This window comes from Myotis davidii, unplaced genomic scaffold (genome assembly GCF_000327345.1).
Source record: "Myotis davidii unplaced genomic scaffold, ASM32734v1 scaffold946, whole genome shotgun sequence".
In the NCBI taxonomy this organism is placed as follows: domain Eukaryota; kingdom Metazoa; phylum Chordata; class Mammalia; order Chiroptera; family Vespertilionidae; genus Myotis; species Myotis davidii.
The window spans coordinates 1,775,365-1,789,054 of NW_006297395.1; the positions used below are offsets into that span (position 1 = coordinate 1,775,365).

Sequence of the window (13,690 nt, forward strand, 5' to 3'; positions counted from 1 at the left end):
ATTGATTTTTTTACAGAGAGGAAGGGAGAGGGATAGAGAGCTGGAAACATCGATCAGCTACCTCCTACACCCCCCCAACGGGGGATGTGCCCGCAACCAAGGTACATGCCCTTGACTGGAATCGAACCTGAGAACCTTCAGTCCACAGGCTGATGTTCTATCCACTGAGCCAAACCAGTCAGGGCAGAAGTACTCTTAACTGATGAGAAATAGCTGGACTGTGCCCCAATAATGGGGAATTTTTAAAATAAAAACTAACACAAAATAATGCTTCACAAGAAAAAAATTAAAAAACCTCCACAGAGCAAAGACATTACTTAGCTAATTACTGGACTCACTTTCATGACATTTTTTTTTAGTTCTAAAATGTGTTGAGCCATAGCCAGTTTGGCTCAGTGGGTAGAGCATCAGCTCATAGACTGAAGGGTTCCGGGCTCAATTCCAGTCAAGGGCACATGCTGGGGTCACGAGCTCAGTCCCAAGTAGGGGGCATGCGGGAAGCAGCCAAACAATGACTCTCTCGCATCATTGATGTTTCTAGCAGTCTCTCTCTCTCTCCCTTTCCCTTCCTCTCCCTTCCTCTTTGAAATCAATAAAAATATATTTTATAAGTAAAATGTGTTGAGGCCCAGCTGATGTGGCTCACTGGTTGAATGTCAACCTCTGAACCAGGAAGTCATGGTTCAGTTCTTGGTCAGGGCACATGCTTGGGTTGCGGCTCAATCCCCAGAAGGGGACAATGCAGAAGGCAGCCGAGTAATGATTCTCATCACTGATGTTTCTATCTCTCCTTTCCTCTCTCTAAAATCAATAAAACATACTTAAAAAATAAAAAAAAATGTGTTGAGGATAGTTAAAAAGTTTCATGGTGAAATCATTAAATACTTTGAATACTTAAGAATTCCAAATACACTTAAATGTAAATTCAAGATACAATAAAACAAAAGTAACATTTAATTCACGATTCTGATTATCAGTGTGCTTATTTCTATGGTTTATTTCAGTGATGGCGAACCTATGACACGCGTACTCATTTTTTTGGTTGATTTTTCTTTGTTAAATGGCATTTAAATATATAAAATAAATATCAAAAATATAAGTCTTTGTTTTACTATGGTTCCAAATATCGAGAAATTTCTATATGTGACACGGCACCAGAGTTAAATTAGGGTTTTTCAAAATGCTGACACGCCGAGCTCAAAGGTTCGCCATCACTGGTTTATTTAGTTGAATAAAATTTATATAGAATTTCAAAAGTAGAAAACATGTATGCATTAATGAAATATTTATTTTTAATTTTAGAATATATTTTCTACCCATTTTTTAGGACCCAGCCTGATGTTTTTCTAATTCCATGAATTTTTTGTTAACCATTTAATTCAATGTTATCACTCTTTACTTTGAACTGTAATGCCATTTTTCTGTACTCTTATCTCATTATTTTCCATAATATTGATAGTAATACTGTTACTTGTTACTTTAAATATATGTACCACACATTGCTTTATGTGCTTTGCATGTATTAACAGATTTAATTTTCACATTAGCCCTTAATAAAGTAGATGCTATTATCCCATTTATAGTGAAGAAACTAAAAAGTTCAGATGTTAAATGACTTGCTCAAAGTCACACAGTTAGAGTTAAAGTCTAGATTTCAAACTCATCTTTGCAACAAAGCTTTGTCACTGTGCTAGAGTGACAAAGGTAAATGAAAGAAATGCTATATATGTTTAAAAGAAATTTTGACATAAAGGAAAAGAAACATCAATAAATTAATGCAATCCTCTAATTGTAGATTTTGAAATTATTACAAATTTAGTTTTATGCTAGTTATATTCAGTAATGAATACTATTAAATATAGCTAAGCTAATGAAAAATATAGAAAAAATTAAAATTCACATTATCTGCTACATCAACATCAAAAATTTTAAAGTGATAATTACACCATTTGTTATATCATTTATATCCTGTCCAAGTTAATGAATATTAATATTTAATAGAATTAAGTTATTTAGATATTATTAGAATAGACCTCGACTTTAAAATAGAGGAAGTTTATCTTAAATGTTGAATTTTCTGTGTAACAAATATATAATTTTACTTTTCTTTTCTAGAATTCTGGAGGTGGAAGTGGAATTGATCTTTCTGTGCTAAATGAGGCTCGTAATATGGTGTCAGATCTTCTGATTGATCCAACCCTTCCCCCTCAAGTCATTTCTTCCCTACGGAGCATCAGTAGCTTGATGGGTGCTTTCTCAGGTTCCTGTAGGCCAAAGATTAATCCTCTCACACCGTTCCCTGGATTTTACCCTTGCTCAGAAATAGAGGACCCAGCGGAGAGAGGAGACCGAAAACTTCACAAGGTCAAAACAGTAATCAGCCAGCCCGATGTATCACATTTGATTATATTTTCAAATTAAAACTGCTCTTTAAAATCTTATCTAAACTGAAATTTCTTTTTCAAGGATCAGTTTCTTTTCCAGTATATTGAGCTCCTTGGATCTTTAAAAGTAGTGATAATCTCAAATAATTTGAAACAAGTATTCAATTTTTATTCCAAATAGCATTGCTGTAATTAGCAGTTACAACTGCAGCAGTAACAACTATTTATTGCTATTGTTGTTTTTAAGTACTAGAGCAAAAAACCAGTTCAGACTTGTACAACATACAGTGGGGCCTTGACTTACGAGTTTAATTCGTTCCGTGACGGAGCTCATAACTCATATTACTCGTATGTCAAATCACTGTGACATTCGCTGCACCAACTAGCGGTGGGGTATCTGAAGCTGACTGGTAACCCGAATTTTTTTGAGCTTGCAACTCAAAGCAAAAAATCGTCCGAGAGACGGCTCGTATCCCCAAAAAACTCGTTAGTCGCGACACTTGTAAGTCAAGGCCCCACTGTACTAGAAGTGTAGTCATGTCATTAATCTATTTTATTCTTTAGACTCCTGGGATTGTTCTTGTTGAATCAAGAAGAAATGATCATTATAATGTTCATTTTATGCATTATGTAGCATTATGTACTTTAAATTAATTTTTATGTTTTTTAAAAACGCTTCCCCCCCCTTCTTTACCCGCTAGAAATTGCTACAGCCCAATAGGCATTGATTTTTCCATCGTCAAAAATGGGATTAATTTAATTTTCTAAAAAGGCATATTGTGTTTGTCCAGAGTGCTTTTAATTGTTTTATTTGACTGTCGATATCTTTACCAATTGCTAAAATCATAAAACTAAAAATGGAAACATTTGGACATTGTTCTCATTTAACTACTTTGTTCTACAGGTAAAGAAACTAACCAAGAGAAGATAAAATTAAAATCAGTTTGTTTTTGTTTACTCAGAATAGTGTATATAGAGCTTAGGAAAAGTTAAATATACTTTTTGGAGGGATTTTGATTATCAGTTAATTTCATTTTGTTCTCAGTATTAGGGTATAGAAATGTTGAAAAACTAAGCAAGTCCGATTAGGGTAAACGTTTGATAATTATTGATCAGAGCTAGATCATAGGTATTTATGTGATGCTTTTATTTATTTGTTTTTAGAGAGGGAGGGAGAGAGAGAAACATTGAGGTGAGAGAGATACAGCGATTGGTTGCCTCTTGCACCTACCCCAACTGGAGATCAAACCTGAAACTAGGTATGTGCCCTGATCTGGAATTGAATCTGCACCCTTCCAGTGCACGGGGCATCGCTCCAACCAATTGAACCACACCAACCAGGGCTGTGATGCTTTTATTTATTTGTTTTTAGAGAGGGAGGGAGAGAGAGAAACATTGAGGTGAGAGAGATACAGCGATTGGTTGCCTCTTGCACCTACCCCAACTGGAGATCAAACCTGAAACTAGGTATGTGCCCTGATCTGGAATTGAATCTGCACCCTTCCAGTGCACGGGGCAACGCTCCAACCAATTGAACCACACCAACCAGGGCTGTGATGCTTTTATTTTTTAAAGTATATACAGTATCACTTGCATTAGTCAAAACCCAACTATAACAGTGATGCTTAGAGGTTAATCATGGGGTAGCAACAAATTCATCAGTAGAAGAGCTAATATATTCTTGAGTTAGTTTCCACTTGTTCTATTGCTCTTCCTTTGTATTTCCCATTGACATTTGATGTTTAGTAATTTTTAAATAAATCTTAATCCTAAAATCATAATTGATAGCATTATTGTTATTATGTTTACTGTGTAGAAAAGTGTACCTGTACATTTTAGAAGCACTTAAACAATAATATTAAAGAGCATGCCTAAATGCCTCATTTCTTGAACATTTCTAGTGAATCGGGCTTATTTTGGGTACTGGAATCAATTGGTAAAAGTAAGTCAGATAAGAATCAGGATGTAACCTTTATTTTTCGTAGTGTTCTTGAAACTTCTTGTTTGAATTTTATATCTAATTTGTCTCTGCTTTTGGAAAAGAAGAAGCCTAATGTTACTTAAGAAAAGAATAGCAGTATTTATGAAAAAATAACTAGTGAGGAGAAGGGAGTTGGAATAGATACTTCAATATAAATGTCTCCTATACTGTGCTAAGAAACAAGACAGATTATATGAACCTAAATTTCTAACTAACCACAAACCTTTACTAAATCAACATCCTTGGGAAAACTGTAAAAGATCTTTATCTCTCTGAGATGGTTTCAGTGTGTGCTGGTAGAGGAAATTCATAAGAAAGAAACTTTTCTGTATATCTCAGTAAAACACCTATTCACAGTGGTAAAAAATAGAACATTTTCAAAAATTAAGGTAAAACTGTATTAAGGCTAAAGGTGTTCTGGATTTAGTCATTTGTTCAAAAAACAGCTCAGAATCCTAGTTTCTCCAGATTAACCTCTGTGGACATTAGCTCTGGACTGAAAATATGAAAGGTTCAGGACAATCCCTGATCTTAATTTTGTCCTCTGAAGTTGTTTATTAGGGTACATCTTTCATATCTACTTTTTAAATTATCAACTGTTTATTTCTCATGATACTAGGAATAAAGTGTGCAAAAGAAAAACAGTATCTAGTTAAATTGTAGGGAGCTCAGATATCATTTTTTAGTACCTGAAGGATAAAGTAGAACAGTATAGAATGTGAAGTTTGGAGCAAAATTGACATACTTTCAGAATAAACTGTTCTGTTTCTCCAGTACATATTAAAAATGTACTTTGTAATGATTTTTATGTGACATCTTTAATACATTTACAGATATTATAGGGTGGCGATTCACTGTTCAATTATCCAACAGGGACTACACAGTAGGAATAGTTTACCAACTCCACAGCTGAGGAGGAGCTCGGGAACTTCAAGTCTGCCCCCTGTCGAACCTCCTCCTTCAAGGTGGGAACGCAATAATGGCAAAAGGCCTCACCAAGAAGTTGGCATTTCCAGGTAAAATCACCAGAGCCTGTTAAAGAAATCTGAATCTGATACATTCGCTTTGTTTCTGTGAATGAAGTTTGAAATAGCTCTAAAAGCGGAAAGGAACAGTCGACGTATTTGTTTAGGTATAGGACAGCGTACCTAATATGACATAATAGAGAAAGTGATTCTTAAAAAGAACGACCTGTCTTATCCCCAAACTTAGGTAAGTTGGAACCTGAAAGGAAGTTAGGATCCATTTAGTACAGGGTGCTGGGAAAGCTTATAAATTAGTAGAGGTGGCCACTACAGGAGCGGTCACTAGGTCCAGTGCATGATGCCTAAAGTACGGCAACAGTTACTGACTTGTGAGAGGAGGAGCACATTCTCAGACGTTAAGTATCTTTTGAAAGGCACTAGTAACTATGAAACTGAGAAAATGCCAGGAGCCAAAATCTGAATGTAAATATATCCTTTACACTGATCACAGAAGATTCAGTGCTTTGTCTTAAAAGCCAGAAAAGATAGTGATCTCTTGTGATCAGGAAAGATAAGCTTCTATTTAGTCAGTCACCTGGTTATATTAATAAAATTGGTATTAGTGTAAATTTCCTGTTAAACCACTGTTCTTACTGAGCATGTTTTACTTTAGCTTGAGCTAGGTAGTTACACATTTATAACACTAGGTGGCAGAATTGGATCATAGCTATTTGTTAAAATTGGTTAGTATTTATATGTGAATTATGACCAAATAATTACCATTTTCCAGATTATTTAGTGATTTATTAATTTGAATCGTCTATAATATATTGAAATAGATGGACTTCTTGCTCATTGAAACTATTGTGTGAAATGGTATATAAAACAGGAATGGATTGAGGTATGAATACAGTACAGGAAAATGAGCTTTGGTCCAAAGCTTGCTCAGAGCCTGAACATGATAGTTTTTGTTTGTTTTTTTCCCTAATGGAATCAGGATATGGGGAAGTAAATGATGTTAGAAACTGAAAATATGAAAGATATTTCTTAACCATGGGAAACATCATCTTGAGAATATTGGATTTAAGAAACAATGATGAAAATGATTCAGTTTTTTATTTTCTATCACACTAATGTAACAGCAATACATTTGCAATTAAATAATGATGGATATCAAAATGAAAACACAGTCCAACGAAAACTATCTTTAACTCTGAAAAGTGTTCATATAAAGGTATATGTAGGCCGATTTGACATACTTAACTGTCATAAAAGGTTTTAGGAATTTGGAGAATAAAGATATTGGTGATATTATGGAACATCTACTTTAAAGAGATAAGGTTAGAAGTAATTTTTTTAATGTGGAGAAGCTGGAGCTTACTTTGAACATAGGATAAGATGGGAAGATATGAAGCATTTACAGCCGTTACTACTTTTGAAATTCACGTTTCTAGATCAGCGCTGTCCAATAGAAATTTTGTGATGATGGGAATATTTTACTAGTATATCTCACCAGAATGGTAGTTCCTAGCTATTGATCACATGAAATGTATCTAGTATGACTGATCAACTGAATTTAAATATGAATTTAATTAAAATGTAGAGCTTTATGTGACTACCATATAGGCATATAGAGCAAAGCAGTCTTATTAAACAGCAAAGCTAATTATCTTTAAAGTATGGTGATAGTTTGTTTAGCACGAAAGTAATAGACTTGTGCCTCTGGAATCATGAGACATCCATCCTGTCTTTAGTGGAGTGCTCAAAAGCTGAGATCACATGTCCTAGATTTGTGAGTCTTGATTTGGTGCTTTGGGTTCTGATCATAGCCTCTCTGTGATCTTCAATGACCCTGACTCTGCTTTCAACATTGTTTCATTATTGAACCTCTTATTCCCTGAAAATGTCTGAAACCAAATTTCTCAGCCCCCCCTGTCATTCTGGTCTTATTTCCTGGCACAAAGGTTCCCTCTGGTTGCTTACAAAATTGACTTACCTAGAAAACGGTGTTATCTTTGCATCCTGTTTCCTTATTCTGCAGGTATCAGTTGTCAACTCTATCTTTGATTCTCTTTTTTTCTCTATTGCTTATTCTCCTGTCTCACTTTCCTACACCATTTCATGCTTTCATTACTCCTTACTTGGGCTATTGAATTATCCTCCTAATTGGTCTTCCCATTTCTAATATTCTTAACTCTCTGATCCATCTTCTAACCTTCAACCAGAAATCTTCCTTAAACAAAACTTTGATTATAGGTTTTCTAGTCATTAAATTTTTGGACCAGTGCCTGTAGAATTGTACCCAAATTCCTAGCCTGGGATCCAAAACCCTGTTATTCCCTCAGGACAAAGATGACCCCTTCCTTGGAAAAGTTAAATGGACTAAAAGAATAAGAAAGATAAGTAGTCTTGCAATGAATGAGAATAGAAAAATGATTTGGGAAGCTGTCTAGGTAAAAACAATATGTAACTTGTGTTAGACTTTCCTTGAAGTTTTCTGATAATTTCAACTCCATTTGAAATTTAAGCAGTATTATAATTTCCAGCCTAGCTTATTTGTGTACAGAGTAATATTTAAATTTTCCTTTTCTTCATGCCTTGCCTGGAGAAAAAAAGTAAAGTATTCTAAACCTTATCATAGCTATGATAAGAGGAATCTTAGGGAAGAAAACCATAAGGAAGAGGAAGAGTTATTCCTCCTTGAATAGCCACTTAAGGATTTGGTCATCTCTTAAAAGGACTTGAGATTTTACTTAATTAAAAGGGCCATTGCTTGACAACATAAAAATACCTCCAATATCATCTTTCTCTAACTGAAACTCAGTCAAGCTTCACTTGTCCTCTTCTGTGCCCCCCTTTACTTGTGTCCTTTACTCTCATTTCTGTACATCTTTAAAAATTGAGCTCATCCTATATAATAAAAGCCTCGGTGGCGCAAGGCCCTCATGCGATGTCATCACAAGATGGCCACCCTCACAAGAAGGCTGTCACAAGATGTCCAGCAGGGGAGGTCAGTTGGGGGCCATTAGGCCGGAGGCGGGGCAGTTGGGGGCAAGATCAGGCCAGCAGGGGAGGGCAGTCGGACACCCCCCCCAAGGGGTCCCAGATTGGAGAGGGTGCAGGCCAGGCTGAGGGACAGCCCCCTCCCGTGCACGAATTTTGTGCACCAGGCCTCTAGTCTACTATAAGGAGCTTCTTCATCAAAACCTCAGCTCTTAGCTTTCTCTAAGTCTGCAGTCAGATATTCAGGGCCAAATTGTGACAAGTCTAGAACAGGTACCAAAGGCACTGTGAATGTTGCTTTAGCAGCCTCTTTCACTGCTCCTTCAGCCAGATTGTTTCCTTTAGCCACTTCAGTGTCCTCTTTCTGATGCTGGAGAAGTGCATAGCCGCCACCTATAAAGGACAGCTTCTAATAATTTTAAAATTTCTGTGGCATGCTTAATTTCCTTCTTATTGGAGGTTAATCATCCTTTATCTTTCCAGACCGAACAGTGTGCATGCAAAATTAGGAGAGCATACCTCCAGTCGGTATACACATTCATTCTCTTTTGTATGAAAATTCTAATGCCTGCGTCAGTGCAATCAGTTCAGCTTTCTGAGCAGAGGTTCCCAGTGGTAACTTCTTTTGGTATTGGAAGTAACCTGTTTCCTTTATCCATCCAACTGCTTCCATCTGCATATAGAGTCCAGTCTGCCTCTTCTAGTGGCAGGTCCTATAAATCAATTCTGCCAGAATAAACTTCAACAATTATTTTAGAATGGTCATGCATTAGCGTGGCAGAGTCGAGTTGGGAGAAAGTAGGCAGGAGTTAACTTACAGTTTTGAGGGAGATGTTGGGGTTGTTGAGAAGAATTGTTTGGTACCTGCCCATTCTTCCAGCAGTGAGCCACGAATTCCCTTTTTTCTCTAGCAGCTCATCACTTGGTAGGATATGTAAATGGGGATATAGACTCTTCCCAGGAAAACTTTTCCGCTTCCTATAAAAGCTCACAGGTGGCTGCCACAGCTCTCCAGCAGGCTGGCCACCCTAGGACAGTGTGATCTAGTTTCTTTGACAAGTATGCCATATATTGTGGAATGTCAATAAGCATTTGGTGAGGAATCCTAGGGCAACGCCCTGCCTTTCATGAACATATAATTGAAAGGGCTTTAGTAGGTCTTGAAGCCCCAAGGCTGGTGCAGAAGCCAGGCGCGCCTTCAGGAACTCAAAAGCCTGAGTGCACTCCTTCGTCCATTCTAAAGGGCCATCTTCTGGTCCTTTCTGATATTCATACAATGGTTTAGCATTGAGCCCAAAGTTCAGTCTGAATCCAAATGTGGTAGTAGCCCACCATTTCCAGGAATTCTCTTAACTGTTTCCTGTCAGCCTTTTTTTTTTTTTTAATCCTTAGCTGAGGATATTTTTCCCATAGATTTCTGGAGAGTGTAAGGGAAGGAGGAAATGGGGGTGGGGGGAGAGAGAGACACGTCGATTGGTTGCCTCCTGCACGGACCCATGACAGGGAACCCACAACTGAGTTACCTGAAAAATGTGCCCTTGATGGGGAATCGAAACTGTGACCCTTCGGTCCACCAGGCCAACACTCTAACCACTGACCTAAACTGGTCAGTCATTTTAGTAAGATCATCCCTTTAAGAAGGACTTGAGTTTTTCCAGTTTAAAGATCTGCTGTAGAAAATGTAGTTACGTGCCCAATAATATCCAGCGGGCTGGGCCTCTGGCCCTACTCCCACTGGAAGTCTTCACAAGGGATTGCCCTGGCCCAGTAGGAACCTGTCCTTCACCAAATTTGGTCCCCTGGCAGGTTCTAGACAGAGAGACCAGTTCAGGCTCACCTCCTGCTGCAAGGAGGAAGATCCCCCAGGGCTGGAGGGGCCATGGGGCCATGCTAGCAGTAGCCATAACATCCAGATCTTCCTGGTCCCCCTCTCTGGAACTTCTGCTGTCTGCCACAGGCAAATTCCCTTTTCTCTGGACTATTAATCTATTTCCTTTTAATCCTGCATCTTTACTATGTAAAGTCATAAAATCTTGAGCATAATTGCAGTATAGTAATTTAAAGACCCATTCTCCAGAGTCCAGATTATACATAAGCCAAGCATTATTACAATAAAAAATCATTTTCTTTAGTCATAGTTTTATAGGCATAAATCAGCAAAACTTGCCCCAAAGGGCTGGTTTCCAGATGAAGGCTCCCCTCCCTGCATTCTACCAGACAGAGCTCTGTAATGTCAAACAAACCAAACCAGAAGACATCTTACTTCCTGACTACCGGCCTAAATCGTAACCTGTGCCTGCAATCCTGACCCAGAGGGTCCCGAAGCAATCCCACCATTTGCCAGGATAATCGTTGCCTTCTTTCCCAGTCTCTCCCACTAGACGTGGAGGCAAGGGATATTCAAATACAAAGAATGGCTATGCACTTACAGGGAGATGAGTTTACCGCCTGGTATCATTTGCATGTTGTCTCTTTTTGTAAAACTGGCAACAAATTATTATTACTTTTGGTTTGAGAAAAAAAATATTATAGACACTAAGGCTAGATGTTCCCTCAAAAGTCCTTAATTCTAAATCTCTAAATTTTACAAATGGAGAGACATACAGAGAGATGGAATTATTCTGTGGAAAAAAACATACACTTTAGATCAAAGAAATTGGAAATTGTATTTTAGCCAAGTGAATTCAGGGACGTAGCTTCTTGAAGCCTTAGTTTCCTTATCTGTAAAATAGGAGATTAACAGAGATAAAGTATGTAAAGTACCTAAAACAATGGATGATATATGGTCAATACACAAAACAGCACATTATTATTATAAGTATTGTTATTAATAAAAAAGTTTTAATGAATTGGTTGCCAACTGGTTTTATGTGTCTTCTTTTTGTAATACAGAATTTTTTTTTCCTCTCAGCAGGATATAGAACAAACCAGATTTTTAGAAAAAGGCCCAAGGAGAGCTTTAAAACAGGAGTTGGCAAAAGAAACACCCAAAATTGGGGAGCAGAAAAGATATATTCTCTAGAAAAGTGAGACTAGGAACCTAAGGAGATCATTCATTTATTCCACAATCATCTGTTAAACACCTCTTATCAGGCACTGTACTATACCCCCTGTGAATGTAGAGATGTTTTATAGCCCCTAAAGGAATTCAGAAATTAGTGAGGCAAAAGAATCTGTACACAGTGAAATGACAAATTATAGGTAAATGTAACAGAGACATGAACAAAAACCTTTTGGTCACAGAAAAATAGATTTTTTTGAGTAATGGGGTGTGGAAGTGGAGAAAAGATGAAGGAATTGGGGAAGAGCTTGGGAACCTAGCCTATACTAAAAAATACTGAGTGAAAAGTAGAGAATCTAGGTTTGTCCTTGAGCCTCTCGAAGTACCCACATTGGGAGATGGTGAACAGGAGAAAACAGATTAGTGAATGTCTAAGACAGGAAGGTAACATTTATGTTGTACTTGATAGCCACATGGCACTAGGTCAGAACCTTAAATATATAATTTTAACTTCATGTATTTCATTGGTATGATTGCCTGCCTATATTTAATTTCTTCATAAGAGCCCTAAAACCTATAATAAATATTTCAGTTATAAGAAATGACTGACTTACACATGATCTCACTCATTTGTGGAATATAATGAACAACATAAACTGATGAACAAAAACAGATCCAGAGACTGAGAAGCATTGATCAGATGCTCAAACCTCAGAAGGAAGGTTGGGGAGGGTGGGGGTAAGGGGGAGAGAGATCAGCCAAAGGACTTGTATGCATGCATATAAGCATAACCAATGGACACAGACACCAGGGGGTGAGGGCATGAGTAGGGGGAGGGGGGAGCAATGGGGAGGATAAGGACACATATGTAATACCTTAATCAATAAAAATTAAAAAAAAAGAAATGACTGGCTTAATGGATAATCAGTATCTGTGGAGAGAACAGAAAATAGTGAAAACAACATTAGCATTTCCTCTAAGAACTTACTAGAAATGCCGATTATCTGGTCCTAACCCTGGTTTACAGAAGCAGAAATCCTGGGGGTGGGCCTAGCAATCTGTGTTGGAAGAAGCAATCCAGATGATACCGATATCCAGCTATATGCTAGGGTTTATCAATGTAACCCATTTTTGTAAATAAAATTATATTGAAACACAGTCATACTTAATTATTGCTATCTGTGGCTGCTTTTATGCTACAATGGCAAAGTTGAGTAGTTGCAACAGAGACCTTATGGCCTGCAAAGCCATTATTTGCTAATTGAATTGAAGACCATGAATAAAAATGAGGAAATTTCCCAGTTTTAAAATTGTTAACCTATTGTCTTTCCCTTTTAGTCAAGGAAGCTACTTAAATGGGCCTTTTAATTCAAACCCACTGACAATCCCGAAGCAAAGGTCAGCATCTATATCGCTATCTCACCATATAGGTCTAAGAAGAGCTGGTAAGTTCTCATTTTTTTATGATTTAAATGTGGGAGGTCTCAAAGTAGATGGTAGTGCAAAATTTTTTTATTACACATTAGTGACTAATTTTGAAGACTATTTTATGTGTTGTAAGTTAACATGACTAAGCAATTGAGTTGGCTATTAGATCACAATTTGCTCATTCATTCAGACACCTTTTTTAGTATCTCTATGCCACAAACTCTATTAGGCACTAGGGATTCGGTGGGGGGAGGGGGGGGATAGAACTATTTAATTAACCTGAATTTTTGCAGACCCAGACTCACATATCCAGAACAAGGAAAAATGCCCAGAAAAGGGTATTCAGTAGCCTGGAAATTACGGAGAGAAAAAAAAAATCTTACCATGAGAGTAGAAAGAACCCTGAATATATCCTAAGCTATCCTAAATAGGAATTTTCTGTTTATTTACTAATTTGAGGTTAATTAATCTATAACATTACATTAGTTTCATGTATACAATATGTTTTGTATATATTGCAAAATGATCACACAGTCTAATTAGTATCTGTCAACATACATAGTTAAAAAATTTTTTTTCTTATAGTGAGAAATCTTAAGATCTACTCTCTTAGCAACTTTCAAATATGCAAAACAATATTATTAACTACTAGAGGCCTGGTGCACAAAAATTTGTGCACTCGGGGGCTCCCTCAGCCTGGCCGGTGCCCTCTTGCAGTCTGGGGCCCTTCAGGGGATGTCCACCTGCTAGCTTAGGCCCACACCTCGGGGATTGGGCCTAAGCTGCAGTCAGACATCCCTCTGGTAGCCTGGGAGCCCTTGGGTGATGTCCATTTGCCAGCGGGGTGCAGGCCTAAGCTGCAATCGGACATCCTTAGCGCTGCTGAGGAAGTGGGAGAGGCTCCTGCCCACACCGCTGTGCTGGCAGC

The 13,690-nt window shown here is 37.6% G+C and overlaps 1 protein-coding gene across 1 annotated transcript in view; it reads left to right on the plus strand.

Moving 5' to 3' along the window:
- PDE3B (phosphodiesterase 3B) overlaps positions 1 to 13,690 on the plus strand; it is a gene marked incomplete at its 5' end in the record, with an annotated part of 150,186 nt that overhangs the window by 96,091 nt on the left and 40,405 nt on the right. The window contains 3 exons of the mRNA XM_006779585.2: positions 2,116 to 2,364; positions 5,239 to 5,381; positions 12,673 to 12,779. Coding sequence (XP_006779648.2) covers positions 2,116 to 2,364; positions 5,239 to 5,381; positions 12,673 to 12,779 — 499 coding nt within the window. The remainder of the gene's footprint in view (positions 1 to 2,115; positions 2,365 to 5,238; positions 5,382 to 12,672; positions 12,780 to 13,690) is intronic.